Raw genomic sequence first — 15,100 nt, 5'->3', positions numbered from 1 at the left:
ACTGAATGGCATTGCAGCAAAGCAGGAACCCCAGCTGCTCTGCAACCTTGGGAAACATTTTCCCCGCTGCCTGCACCTTGGCATCAGGTAGAAGGCACATTCCCTGTGCTTCCCCCCACCAAACACTGCCTGCCTATTTGCCTACCACACACACCCATCTCCCAGTTCAGGTTTCACACTCAGTCAGCAGGCTGTAGAACTCCTAAAAGTGCTTGCAATCAGCAGTTAGTAAGGACAGAGCAGCGGAAAGTAGGCAGGATTTACAGCACATTGAGAATTAATAATAATAATAATAATAATAATTTTATTTTTATCCCACCTTTATTATGGTTTGTAAATCAAGCAGATTATGATATCATAAGGCTCTATATGAAATCATTAAGTCTATGTGCCTATATCCAGCATTTGCCCCTAAATCCATGCTACTCTGGAGACGTATAGTCTTGGGAAGTTGCTATAAACCAACTATAAGGAACAAGATGAGTACTAAAAGTCATAAAACCAACAGTAGTGAACCTAAGTCTAAGTGCAGTTACAGATTGTGAGTCCACATGGATTGTGAGTTCCACAGCTGAGTGGAACTGTGATTTTACACAAGCAATCCAAAAAGAAAAAGTGTGAATACAAAATATAATGATGAATATCTAAAAATGAGATTTCAATGCACTCAAGGTTGACTCATCCATTTTTCTATTTAAAACATTTTTACTAGAAAGTTTGTGCTTAGAGTTTGATTATGGCATGGGATACATAATAAAATTTTCATTTCTTTAACTGTAATTTCTTTTGTAGTGTTTTAATTGTTTGACTGTTTTTTTTATGACTGTTAGCCACCCAGAGTCACTGGTTTGAGATGGGTGGCTATATAAATTGAATGAATGAATGAATGAATGAATGAATGAAATGATTCAAATGGTAAATTTTGGACTAATGTTTTTGATATAGGTTTTAGTTTAAAAAGATCTTTAAAATGGGAAGAGATGAAAAGACATATACAAATGCAACTAGTTATGTTATTCATCAAAAAAAGTGAACTCCCATGCTCTTAAAGAGAAAAATGTAGAGACAGTGTTGTTTAATTGAGTGGGCATTTCATTTTCTGAGTGTTTATTTAGTGGTCCATGCTTCTTGAAAATTGAGAAACATTAATCCAGAGTCTTAACTCACATTAAAATCCAAGTGTTATGCCAAAAAAGCCTTATGATGAAGGTGAAAGAAGAAAGTGCAAAAGCTGGTTTGCAGCTAAACCTCAAAAACCAAGATTATGGCAACCAGCTTGATTGATAACTGGCAAATAGAGGGAGAAAATGTAGAAGCAGTGAAAGACTTTGTATTCCTAGGTGCAAAGATTACTGCAGATGCTGACTGCAGTCAGGAAATCAGAAGACGCTTAATCCTGGGGAGAAGAGCAATGACAAATCTCGATAAAATAGTTAAGAGCAGAGACATCACACTGACAACAAAGGCCCGCATAGTTAAAGCAATGGTGTTCCCTGTAGTAACATATGGCTGCGAGAGCTGGACCATAAGGAAGGCTGAGCGAAGGAAGATCGATGCTTTTGAACTGTGGTGTTGGAGGAAAATTCTGAGAGTGCCTTGGACTGCAAGAAGATCCAACCAGTCCATCCTCCAGGAAATAAAGTCAGACTGCTCACTTGAGGGAATGATATTAAAGGCAAAACTGAAATACTTTGGCCACATAATGAGAAGACAGGACACCCTGGAGAAGATACTGATGCTAGGGAGAGTGGAAGGCAAAAGGAAGAGGGGCCGACCAAGGGCAAGATGGATGGATGATATTCTAGAGGTGACGGACTCGTCCCTGGGGGAGCTGGGGGTGTTGACGACCGACAGGAAGCTCTGGCGTGGGCTGGTCCATGAAGTCACGAAGAGTCGGAAGCGACTAAACGAATAAACAACAATGCCAAAAAAATGAACAAATAAAGGGAAACAAGCTGAAATTGTTGACCGTGTTCTGTTACAATGGAAAGACATCTGATCTCCCACAATTTTTTTTTAAATATGAATACAATGGGCTGCAACTAGAAAGCCATGTTTCAGAAAAAAATCACATCCAATTCAGAAAAAAATCACAATGGGGAGACAAGTAGAAGAGCAGACAGGATTAAACAGAAATGGGAAGAACATGGGTTCTGGCTCTCTGTTTAGCCAGAATTCTAGCCTAAGACATCTCCAAAAATGTGGCACAGAATATAAAACACCAGAACTATACCAAGGAGGGTGCATTTTATTCCCCTTGAAGTATCCTTGAAGTGTCAGTATTGACCATTGTTCAAAGATTGGCTCTCATCCCAGGGTTGCTGCTGAACAAACAAACCAAGGTTTCTCAACCCTGGCAACTTTAATGTGCTGGCTGGGAATTCTGGGAGTTGAAGTCCACACTTCTTACAGTTGCCAAGGCTGAGAAACACTGAGATAAACTGAGGGAAAGAGGGAACTGCTCTGAGATCTTTGGAATAAGAATTTGATGAGCAGTGTGATTAAGAAAACCAATACCATTAGAAAACAGAAGGGAGCTTACCTGGTTCTAGTTTGATAATTTTAACTGCAGCCAACTCGCCATTGTGCACATTTCTGGCCTAGAGAAACAAATATGACAATTAGATGTAAGCAAACTATAGGTACAGGTTTTTCCATGATACATAGAAAGCAAACAGAATTCTTTCACACTGATGCAGCTGTACTGAAATATCTGGCAGTCAAATCATAGTTACCCACAATAGGCTCTTACAATATTGGTCTGGATCATATATAACCTGACTTGTTTGCTGTGCAAATCCACTCACTATATGGCTTAGTGTTATGGGTGAACCAGACCATTATGGCTTGTTCAGTGAACCATAATTTTAAAATCCTAGCTTAGTATAGTAGGAATCAAATCTGTGTTTTCCACATTTGATGGCTTTTGTGGTAGCTGCAATATGTTAGATGTTTGCCACATGGACCTTTTGAAAATCATGGAAATCTGCACATTCCTGACAGATCTGTTTATTCATTTATAATATTTATAAATCACTTCACTCCACAGGACTAGATGTGGTGTATGCAGTATGTCAATATCCCTATCATAAGAAGATGTAGAAAATGAGAAACAAGGCTGCCACAAAAAGAAAATGCAAAATTTTTATGATCACCTCCAATATTAAAATTTCCTTCCCCTAAAAGTTTTTACTGCTTTTCCATTAATATCCAATTAATATCCAAACCATTTTTTTTAAGTTTTGCACAAAATTTGGATGCTTTGTCTTTCTGGTGACTGGTTTCTGTGTTGTTCCTAGATTTTTAATTTAGTCTGACTCTGTTAGTTATTTGTTGATATGATGGTTTGCTGCTCCAACATTTCTATCTTTAACAGAATCATTAGTCTTTTATTGCTCATCAGTTATTTCTTTAAGCAGATGTTAGCTGCTTTGGATTTTTTGTTGCAAACAATAAAACAAGAATGAGAGGCTATAGTGCCCCTTTTGTGTAGATTTGCATTTACTTGTTCTGGCAAATAATTAAAACCACTGTTATAGAACTACCTGTTTACAAAGTCTGTAGCAATTCATATTGCATTTATATCATGAACAATGCTGGAAAGGTACAGTTGCAATTAGAGCCATCTTTTGATTGTGGTTGCAAAATGGAAGGCACACCACAAGTTTATGCACTCTCTTTCCCCAGACTCTGCTGTCTTGTGTAAATTTCCTTGTGTAAAGTTGAATATTGCATTAGTGACTGAGGTTAAGGCTAAGAATGATTTCATACATCTCACTAAACTTCAAGAGTGTTTGACTTTGACTTATGAACTAAAGTATTTTTGTTTACAAACAAAGTGTTATGCCTTAATGTGTGGAGCGAATCCAGCCAACTGAAGCAGCCTTTTTAAAAACCACAGTTAGCTAGGCCTCTCTTACAGTCAAACCATGGTTGGTTAAGAGTAATAGTCCATAGTATTGAGATTTTCGTGAAACCAGAGAAGATAAAAGAACAGAATCTCTGGCAGTGCTGCATATTTACGTACATGACTGGCCCCACCTCTTACATGGATAACATCCTAATAAGACCACTAAATGTGTGTGCCCAATTTGGAAATAATTTTAAATGTTCCAATGTAGTTCATCACTCAATCCCTACATTCTGACTGAATTCACATTTAAAGCAACCCAGTTTACTTCACCATGGATCACTGAAAAGTACACTGAAAAGGAGTAGAATCCACTACAGCTAGATATAAACCATGGTTTATAAGCCAAAATGGTTAGGTAACATGGTAAGCCAAACATTATTTGCTAGAGTAATATCCTGCCCTTCTTCTGGGAATACGAAGGAGCTTACAGAGGATCTCCCTTCAATTTTTTTTCTACCGCCACCCAGAAGAATGGGCTGGGATGAGAAACTGACTTGCCTCAGGTCACCTAATGAGTTTCCATGGCTAGGATAAACCTGGGCATGAATCTCTTTAGCCCAGCACCTTCATCACTATGCCATCGTGATTAACACAAACAAATCACCGAATGAGCCCAGACCTAAAATAACATGCAGTAAACTCTGCAGGTGTAGTTCTTGCAAAGGGCATACAGTGTGACACTCAGAGCAATAACTGATCCACAAAATCATATCCTCTTTTAACTGTGCAAATTTTAGAAGATCAAGAGCCAATGCAGATGTTTTTTAGTGTGCGAACACACTCAAATCTTCATGTTTAAAGGAACCCCCATATTCCAGGTTGTACTGTAAATTTTCCCAATAGGTACTTACAGCCTTGGTAGTTTATCACCATTCTCAATGCTACCACTGAAAGATGAAGGCACTTTCCTCACCTTCCTGCGCTTATCTTTCTTCTGCTCTGTCCTAATCTTCTGGGTCACAACAAGCCCCTGTCCTGCACTTCCTCCCTGACAGCTTAATGGGGTAAAAGGACTAGGAGGGTCACCCTAAATCCAGGAAGACAGCTGCTTCCTTCTTTGGTTGCAGGAAGACATTTGTGCCAAAGCAGGGTACATTCAGTCCTCTCTGCATGTGATAGAGCAGAATTTTTAAAAATAAAAATATGATCCAAAAAAACTCCACCAACCCTTAAAATGGATTGTGAGGAAGTTGCTCCACAGCTATGGCTATCTGGAGAACTGGAAGCTTTGGATGGCAACTTAAAGTACTAGATTTCAAATAACTAGTTTCCTCCTAAGATTCATTTCTCCATTGATTTGCAGAAAACCATAAAACTCCCAGAACTGCATGTGGAAGGTTTTGAGGAAATTAAAGTAGCAGCTCCAGCAGGCAGGAGACAACCCATATATCTTTAAAAATACAAGTTACTTGCTGCCTTTTTATTCACAGTCCATGAGGGTTCCAGCAGAGTTAAGACTTGTTAAGGTTACACTTGAACTCGAGCTGAACTATTTACTCTATCCCTGGTAACAAGAGCATTTCAACAGGGAAAACCCTGCTTTTCATTCTTTCACGTAACCTGCAAGCCAGAAAACTGAATGTATCATGTAGCTATTCTGGCCTTGCAAGTGCTCAACCCCTTCCTCCTCTTTCTGTACTCCAAAGCAGGAAGCTGAAACAGGTTGATCAAGGCCCTCAGTGGCCATTAAGCAAGCTTGCTGGTCTTAGTAAGCTAAAAGTTATGCAGGGGATTTGTGGGGAAACTATAGAAGCTGTAGAAAGCGGGAAATTGACTGTTCAGTCTGCCACTCTCCTCCATTCCTGGAAGCGTGCAAGCACTTCCATACAGATCCAAACAAATACACACGTAACCATCAATCAACTGAATAAATTAAACACAATTGGCACCAAGAACAATAATAATTTTGCTACCCACAAGGGATATTAAACTCCAAAACACTAAATCTTGCTTTGCTTGATCCTCTTCTGTGGTTTCTGAGTTCTCAGATTCATGTTTCCAAAATTCACCTTCATAGCCATTTCAATTGTTTAAATAGAAAAGCATATTTAAAACAAACAACAAACCCTGAATTGTATGCAATAGCCTTCTATAACAGATGCTCTCCAAAATGGTTGGACTACAATTCCCATCATCCCAACCAGCAAGGCCAAGGGACAACTCCAAATCCTGCCCCTGAGTTTTATAATCAGGAGAATATAATGTTTACTTACTGCATGTGGGTGCTAAAGATAAACCCTCCTCTGAATTCACTTTGACCCTTGGTGAAATATCCATGCAGGTACAGTAGTTGTCTTAGTAACAGTAGGAAAATGGTTTGTATTTCCTTTTTCCAGGAAAAAAACTCTTAGTCTACTCCAGTCCTGGTATTCCCTGGGAATCTCTCATCCAAATAGTAACCAGAGCTGAACCTGATTAATTTCTGAGACCAGAAGAGGTTAGCTAAGTGTTGCCACCTGCCTAGGCATTTGTCTATTGCCTAATAACAAACAAAAACACTACTCTCAGAGGCTGAAACATCTAAAGAAGGAATTTAAAAGTGGCTATGAAACACACAACACCATAAATACAAAACTAAATTTCAGCAAGTCCAGAATTAAAATACAGATTCTGAAAATGATTATGTTTTTCTTAAAGGTTGAACTGTAGGTTTATACAATGGAAACAAGTGGACTTCTCTGATTGAAGCAGCCTTCTTGAAATTTATGCTCGCTATGTGTTGACTAAAACTCCACCATTCCAACCAGATAGTCTTTAGCTAGGCTGAGAAGAATTATGGAAGTTGAAATCCAACATCTAGAGAGCCTCAAATTGTTGAAAGTAAATTGCTATTTGAAGATTTTGATAAGATATTAGAAAACACGGTCTTTCAAGTAACTTGTTCCAATATTAAAACCAGCACTTTAAATGGTACCCAAAAATGGACTGAGACACAAAGAAGATGTCAAAGCACAGATGTAATATACTACGAATGTCTGTATTTGGAATTAACAACAGTTTTGACTTCTTTTTACAATGAACCCTTTCACTGCAGTAATCTAATAAATGCAAACTTCCTAACCTGAAATGTACTGCTATGGAAGCAATTTAGGAAGAACATTCAAAACGCTTGTCTAACTGAATCTTCGTCCCCATGGACTGCTGGAATAGCAGGTACTTGATGCAACATTAGATAATTTGAAAATTGTAGCTTTTACTAAAAGGAAAGCTTCTAAACTGTTTATGATGGCAGAAATAGGTGAAAAGAATCTGGTGAAAGCTTGGAAAAAGTAGTCAAGGGATTAAGCTATAGTCTGGCATATCTTCCTGTGTCTCCTCTTTGCCCCCAACATATTTTCTAGCTCCCAGTTTCTGACCTTCAGTTTTCAATTCCTTCCTTCCCTCCCTCCCTCCTTCCCATTTTATCATTCTCAAAAGATTGTACACTTTCAGAAAACTTGGGTCTTGAGGCATAAATACATCACTGATCTTGGAAATAGAATATGTAATTCTACATCATTTAAAAATTTTCCTAACTGGTCTTTTCCTCACAGGGAATCTAAATCTGTTCAATAAAACCTCTGCCTAGTTGAGACCTACTTAAACGACTATGAAATTTATTAACTGTTCATTTAGGCTAACTTCAGAATCTATTTCAATTTTTTATCAGACTGCCAAAGTCTACCAATCAGAACCAACTTCACAGAAGACAGGAAGGCAAAATCAGGACCACCTGCAAGACACTGGGACAAAGAATATAAACAAATGCATTCAAAAGCCACATACTGGGATGACTTACTTGCATACAAGTCTACAACTGAGCGTTTACAAATTAAGGATTCTAATAGCCTGTTTTAGGATAGTGTCTTGTTCAGACTATGAGATGGCCAGGCAGGATTACTTAAAACTCTTTTATTACAATTAACTATTTACAATAATAAAGTCCTCAATAAGCAAGCAACACAATAGATCAGGTCCACCCAGGCAGAGAAGGAAAACTAGGCAAGGCTGCAGGATCAGAATCCAATGGAGACTGAGGCAACATAGCTAGGCAGAACTCAGCTAGACCCCTCAATGAGGCAGCAAGACCCAGGGAGGGAATTGCATGTGACGAGGAGGAGACTGGATATGCTGGGCTCGATCTTGGCACGGACACTGGGCAAGGCTTGACTGATTCTGTAAGGCAGGACTTGGTTCTGGAGGTGATACAGGACTCGACCAAAGCAGCGAGGCAAGGCTTGGATCCCAAAAACAAGGCAGGATGTGACTGGAATAGCAGAACGAGGCGAGGAACTGGATGTGAAGCTAGGCTGAACTGGAATGACAAGACTGGACTTGGGAGCAGAGGCAAGACTGGATGTGACTGAGGCAGCGAGACTAGACTGGGAACTGGAAGCAAGGCTGGGCTGGACTGGAGTGGCAAGATAAGACTTGGAGCTGGAACTCTGGCTGGACTTGACTGGATCTGCACAACTAGGCTTGAAGTTGAAAGCAGGACTGCATGTGGCTGAAGCAATGAGGCGAGGCTGGGAGCTGGAAGCAAAGCTGAGATCTGCTGGACCGGCAAGGCTGGGCTTGATCGGAGCGATTTTCGAGGGAGGCAGTCCCACAACGTTAGAAGAAGCTGGTGCTGATTCCACAATGGCTACAGATGAGACTTCTGACTCTGGTAAGGACTCTTCCGCTGAGACGAGCTGGAAGGATCGGTTGTCTCTGGCAGCTTGCTCAGCACGCGCTTGCCTTTTAATGCGTTCCTTTCTGCGCCTTTTCTCTTCTGCGGCCAACCAGGCTGCCTTCTGATTTGCGCACTTCTCTGTTCTCCTGTCTCATGCACTGATTGGAGGTTTCAAATCCTCCTCTGGATTTTGCCCAATCAGCGCTTGCACCTCCTCCCACTCTGCTGAGTCATTTTGGGTATCTGTTTTCCCGATTCCTACCGGGTAAGTTTTGTTTTCCTCGGGCTGTTCAGGATAAGTTTCGTTTTCGGAGTCTGATTCAGACTCAAACCTCACAGATAGGGTGATGAAGAGTCTGTTACTGCTTCTATTAAATAACCAAGAACCTAAAATATTTCTAATAAACACTGAAAGCTTCCTATTACTTACATCTGTAAGCATGATGTGGGGCACCAGACTAAGGAAGGCTATGCTGTTAGACTGAGAGGCAATGGCTGCCTAAACCTGGCCCAGAGGTTTTTTGAGTCTGGTCAGTCTAATCCAGACATTTCTGCTTGTCAGCCTCCTGTTCTTCCGGTCTGCTAGTCTCCTTATCTGCGCACCTGTGGCTTCCGACATTTTTTTCCTATTTCCATGTAAGGCTGCCTTTGAGGACGACTCAGTAGAGGCAATTGGTGCAGACTGCGGAAGACAGAGAGCTAATCAGGGCAACATGTTACTGCAGAATTACTCCTATCTTGAGGTTACCACAATGGCAACCAATAGGCATGTGGGACTAATGCAAAGCACTGGTAATCAGCTACAAGCCCTACAAGGAGAAGCTCAGGGAAATATCAGGGACTGCCTTACCAAGAATGATTCTGCCTACCTAGTCCAAACATCTAGGCAGAGTTTGCTAAAGGTTCTATCCTATGTGAAGCCAAGGGGGCCAGAAACAGAAGGCCTTCTCAGTGGTAGTAGCTCCTACACTGTGGAACACACTGCCTGAGATGCAATTAGTCCTTGGCCTGTTCTCATTCGGGAAGGCCTTTAAAACCATTTAAAAGCCTCAGGGGCTTTAGGATCTCAAGCTAATTGTTGGGTAGCTATTACTATTAATACTACTACTACTATCACTACCATTATAATATCAATGTTATTGTACTCTAGATTGGTGGAGGAAGTTCTGCTGTTTCAGCTTGACACCCACAGCCAGTAGGAACATCACTTACTCGAGTATACATACCACACCCTGGGAAGGGCCATCTTCAGAACAATTTACAAGATGCAACTATCTGGTATCCCTGGTATTTATTGGGGGTTCATCAGCAACAAGTTATTAAGCAAATAGGAAGCCAGTTTGGACTGCTATGGGGGGAAAAAAGGGAACCCAGCAGCCTTTTGTATCATTCACAGCCTTTTCATTTTCCCCACTGCCAGCAGCAATTATGGATTCTGTACAGTTACCCAGCTGGAGCTAGGAGAGAGAAAGCGGTGACAGGCTCCATTCTCAGAAAGGGTGTTTGGGAAAACATTGCCTAAACAGAGACTTCACAGACTTCAGCAGTTAAAACAGATCTGCCTCTCAGAACTGGCCTTGGCCCTCCTTTTCAAGAAAAGACAAAACAAGCTCTTCAAAGAGGTGGGGGGGGAGAGAGAAAGAGAGAAATAAAGAAAAACAAGACTATGTTTGTAGATACACCTCACTAACCAGAAACTATCTTTAAATATTACTAGGAGAGGAGCCCTAAAGACATAAAGATGTACAAGCTTCTTGATTAGAAGAGGAGGAGAGGCGGTATTAATATAGCTATATGGGCTTTGACCAAAACAGAAAGATGAATGCTTGCTGCTGGCATAGCATGTGTGATTTACATAGCTCCTGCTGAATACCTTCAGGTCCTAAGACTGATACAATGCACCCCAAGATGAGTTATGAGGTTCCTCATCACCACGTTACATTACCATGTAGAGTAGGAGTGCTGTGCATATTCATACATGACCAAAGAACTTCAGTACAAAGTGAACAATCAGTTCTACTTTATCGTGAGACCACGAGAGCTACCTGGAGAATGACTGATGTTCATAATGTGACCAAAGGAAGGACTACCTGTTGCGAAGCTGCATCCCTCTGAGGACAGAGGTCCAGACTATAATGTTGGATAAAGATAGACGATTGTGCCAAAGAGCTACCCTGTATAACACTGGTAGGAGAATCCCACATAAAAAAGCTGTAGTTCTTGTAGAGTGACCATGGATCAGAAGAGGACATTGGTGTTTAACTAGCTCCTAGCAATGCTTGATAGCTGCAACTGTTGGAAAAACACTTCAGAGAAAACCCCAACCCCTTGGATGGACCCTGAAAAGCCAAAAACAAACACTAGTCTCTTTGAAATGACACAATTTCACGCAAATAGAAAGTGCTCTTCAAACACTGAGGGGATGGAACAACTTCTGTCGGTGTCAAATGGTTGGGAAAGCAGATATTATACTGTCTTGACAAATGAAACTTAGAGATGGATTTGGGGAAAAAGGAACTATCTGGATGAAAGACTACTTATTCTTAAAAAAAAAAAAAAAAAAGGAAAAGAGGGTTCTGACATAATGCATGTTGTTCCCTAGCCTACTGAGCCAAAGTTACCACTAATAAGAATGCCGTCTTTCATGAAAAGATGAATGAAAATGGAAGCCATTGGTTCAAAAGAAGTCAACATCAGCATGGAGATAATTGGGGAAAGGCTCCAACTGGGGGCTAGTGAGAGTATTCATGGGTAACAGTGACCCAAGTCCTCCATAAAATGATTTATGAGATTAGAAAAAAAGCAGGGATATGTACTCACTTGAAAAAAGACTGATAGGAGGAAAGAAAGGCCTACTGCTTCCTGTCTTCCGAAGCATCCTATCAAGAAACAGGCTTGCTTAGGATTTTACACGTTATGAAACACACAAGGCATAGCAACATATGCTTGAAATATACTCTTAATATTTCCCCCCTTGTGAGTGAAATTACTTACCAGGGTGTGTGTGTTAAACCTCACCACAGTAATAAACTGGCTGTGTTTGCACAACATACATAACCAGATTAGTTACAAATCTAGTAGCCACATTTGCACAATGCAGGAAGCTATGTTAGTTTTAGCATGGGTAATTTTTTGTGTCTTAGCATGTTATATAAACCCAGCCCATTTGAATTACTTCATGGTTCAGTGTATCATTTGAACACAGAAAATGGGTTAACTCAGGAACCCAGTTAAATGTGTTGTTTAAGTACAGCAATGCTATAGGAAGGGCTCCAAGCTGGCTAGCTCCAACAAAAGTCAGACTAAAAAAGAAGTTTTTTTTGTTGCAAGTTGTCTTGGGTATAGGATTAAATATCACTTATGACAATAGAGATTGCTATCCAGTGTTTATAGCAGTAGAGGGAAGCAGGAATCAAATTCTTGAACTTCTGCAAGATTCAGAAACTCCCCAAACAGGTTTGTCTTCTTGAACAAAGTAGAAGAAACAACAATAAAAAGTATAAAAGTTTCAGGGTGGTGCAAATACCACCGGAAGATTTTTTTAGAGACCTGTATCTGTTTTTCTGCCTAAGAATCTTTCTGCAGATGGCTCCAGTAAAAAAGTGAGAGAGAAATAAAATACCAACGAATACCAATCACCAAATTAAAATGTAATCAAATCACAATACTTGAACAGAATTAATTCAAAATGTATTAAGCAGAAGAACCAGAATGCAGCAAATTTAGATTTGAAGCTTGGCAAAAGCGAACTGAGTCAGCCGTGTGGGAAGAGGTTTAAGAACGGAACATGATCTGCTTCTGAGAACGATCAACAATCAATCTGGCAGCTCTAGCAGTACCTATCTTCTGTGGAGCACAGTCAGATGCTGCAACGTGTCTAGACAAGATAGAGTGTTCCTTTAAAATTATTTCTATTCTATACCATGACATTTTCCCCACCTCCAACTATTATGTCTTGCATATTTATGGAAGGCACAGAAAGTCTTTAGGAAGGAAGGCCTTCTATAACCTTGTACAGCTCCTTCCATATCTAATCTAGCTAATGCAATCTAGTGCTTCCATATCCAGTCTGTCTAGTGAGTGCAATATTGTCTAGTACAGTGTTTCTCAACCTTGGCAACTTGTTGGCTGGGAAATTCTGGGAGTTGAAGTCCACACATCTTAAAGTTGCTGAAGTTGAGAAACACTGGTCTAGTATAAGAACAGGCAACATGGTGAAACTGGGTCTCCATTTGCCTATGGACATCTTCATTTGTGCCCGACAGACTGCAGGTTACTCACCAGTGCCCTACTTGATCTTCTAAAGTGTCAAGGTACATGCAGTGCACAGAAATGTGCTTTGCCAACCTGCAGAATGTGGACTTCCAAGTTGCAGGTCTTTGCTCACATGCAATTCCAACATTTGCAAGACCAGCTATGCTGTAAAACGAAGGGAGAGAAAGTGCCACACCTCCCAGATTGAACAGGGAATAAGGTCAGGAAGGAAAAGGAAAACTGCAAAGCTACACAAATATCAACTGACTTCAGGCATTACATTTCATGGTGACAGGAAGTCTGTTGAAACCAGGCATGTAATGAGGGCGGTTGTAACAAAAGAGAGAAAACTGGAACTCTAATGTCTGAATCCTAGAAAATGCAGCCTATTAATCTATCCAAAACTATGGGCTGGGACATATGCAACCCAATCCTCCAAATCAGATTCCACCAGTTATTTCCCCTTTAGCTCCAATTTCAGTTTCCTATTTACATTTGAACCAGCAAGCTATAGTTTGTACATGACCTTCAGACTGGAACTGAAAACCATGATCTGGTTTGGTTATGAAAATCCAGCAATGATTCACTCTAAAGAGGAAGCAGTTCTCTGGATCTGAATACAAAAAGCTTCAGCTGGTCCAGAATCCAGCAGTGCAGGCAGTGATGGGCACGCCTCAGTACACCCACATAACACCTCTGTTTCACGAGCTGCACTGGTTGCCAGTTTGCTTTCAAGTGTAATTCAAGGTGCTGGTCGATATCTATTAAGCCCTATATGGCACAGGGCCTGGTTACTCGAGGGACCACCGTCTCCCAGCCAGTATGATCCAGCAGGATTGGTGCACTCCGAGTTCCATCGATTAAATAACGCCACCTATTGGGACCCCGGAAACACGCCTTCTCTGCAGCAGTGTCTGCCCTCTGGAATGAGGGTCCCCCCAAGATTTGAATAGCCCCCACCCTACTGGTATTTCGAAGGGCCCTGAAGTTGTGACTCTTTGCCCAAGCCTTTGGCGAGGATGATTGACGCCCCTTTTCTTCCTTTTCCTTGTTCTCATCCGGGTTTGCTTTCTCTGCCATCTCCTTTGTTTTGTGTTGTTTTTGTGTTTTTGTATTGTTCCTTGTTGTTGAATGTTTTTAACAATATGTAAGCTGCCCAGAGTTGTTGGGAGTTGGGCGGCATATACATTTAATAAATTATTATTATTATTATTAAAAAGGGAAGAGAGAAGGGAAGAAAACAGTTCTGAAGTAAATATGGTCTGAAGGATTAGGAATGCTGTACGTGTCAACCTTAGCTGTGATCAGGCTCCAGAAAAAAAAATTTTTTTTTCAATTCAGGAACAGGACAGGAGTTTGTATCATCTATTCTTCCAGTTGTAGACAATATAAGCCCTCTGTATAGGTCAGGCCTGGGATATTGCTCAGAGCCATTGCAGCTTCTGTTCACACTAAACCATGGCAGTTTACAAGTTCTTAAAAACATTTAAAAACAAGGAACAATACAAAAAGCACAAAAACAACATAAAACAAAGGAACAATGAGGTCAGAGAAAACAAACCCGGATGGGAACAAAGGAAAGGAAGAAAAGGGGCGTCAATCATCCTTGCCAAAGGCCTAGGGCTTTGTGCAATTCAAGGCAGTGTAGGTAAGGCTCTCCCTCCTATTATCACCTGTGAGGTGGGTTGGGCTAAGAGAAAGTGACTGGCCCAAAATCACCCAGCTGGACTCTTAACTCCCCTGAGAACACCAAATAAGGAGAAAAGGAAGATATTCAGCTCCATTCACTTGAGGAGCTCTCTGGAACTCCAAAAGAGATAGGGGCAGGTCACATTTTTTTCACCCATTTTGCATGGAGCTGCCTGGAATACAACTTTATGTCTTAAGCAGGCAGAGCATATACTCTGTCACCAAGCAGTGCCCCCTCCCCAATTAACGCTCTTCTGAATGCTAAGAGACACTTACAAAAGAGTTATCACTGCAACGGCTGCTGCTCTGTTCCTGCCCTAAGCTTAGAGGCAGGCAGACCGGATACCAGCCCAGGAAGGCCTTGCGTCTGGTTTTAAACCTTACAGTGTGTGCCACACTTGGCGTTGAAAACTGTAGGTGTACAGCACTTTAAAAAACAGGGAGCCTGGGACAAAAACTCTGTCTTAATTCAATTTAACTGAGTTAAACACAGTTAACCTGATTCCCTCTTATATATTTAATAGCCTCCCCTTTCCATCACACAAAAATGGCAGCTTGGTGGCAACCTCTGGAGGCATTCTCAGGGCTGT

The 15,100-nt window shown here is 40.9% G+C and overlaps 1 protein-coding gene across 2 annotated transcripts in view; it reads right to left on the bottom strand.

The window, feature by feature from the left end:
- The window catches only part of MAP4K5 (mitogen-activated protein kinase kinase kinase kinase 5), a 95,176-nt gene that overhangs the window by 62,436 nt on the left and 17,640 nt on the right, over positions 1-15,100 (bottom strand). For both annotated transcript variants that reach the window (XM_063290553.1, XM_063290554.1), the window contains exon 3: positions 2,543-2,600. In XM_063290553.1, the coding sequence (XP_063146623.1) occupies positions 2,543-2,600 (58 nt within the window). The remainder of the gene's footprint in view (positions 1-2,542; positions 2,601-15,100) is intronic.

The sequence above is a fragment of the Candoia aspera genome, chromosome 1 (genome assembly GCF_035149785.1).
Source record: "Candoia aspera isolate rCanAsp1 chromosome 1, rCanAsp1.hap2, whole genome shotgun sequence".
Lineage (NCBI taxonomy): Eukaryota > Metazoa > Chordata > Lepidosauria > Squamata > Boidae > Candoia > Candoia aspera.
The sequence above is the reverse complement of the archived record's forward strand: the minus strand, read 5'-3'. Positions and strand labels throughout refer to the sequence as shown.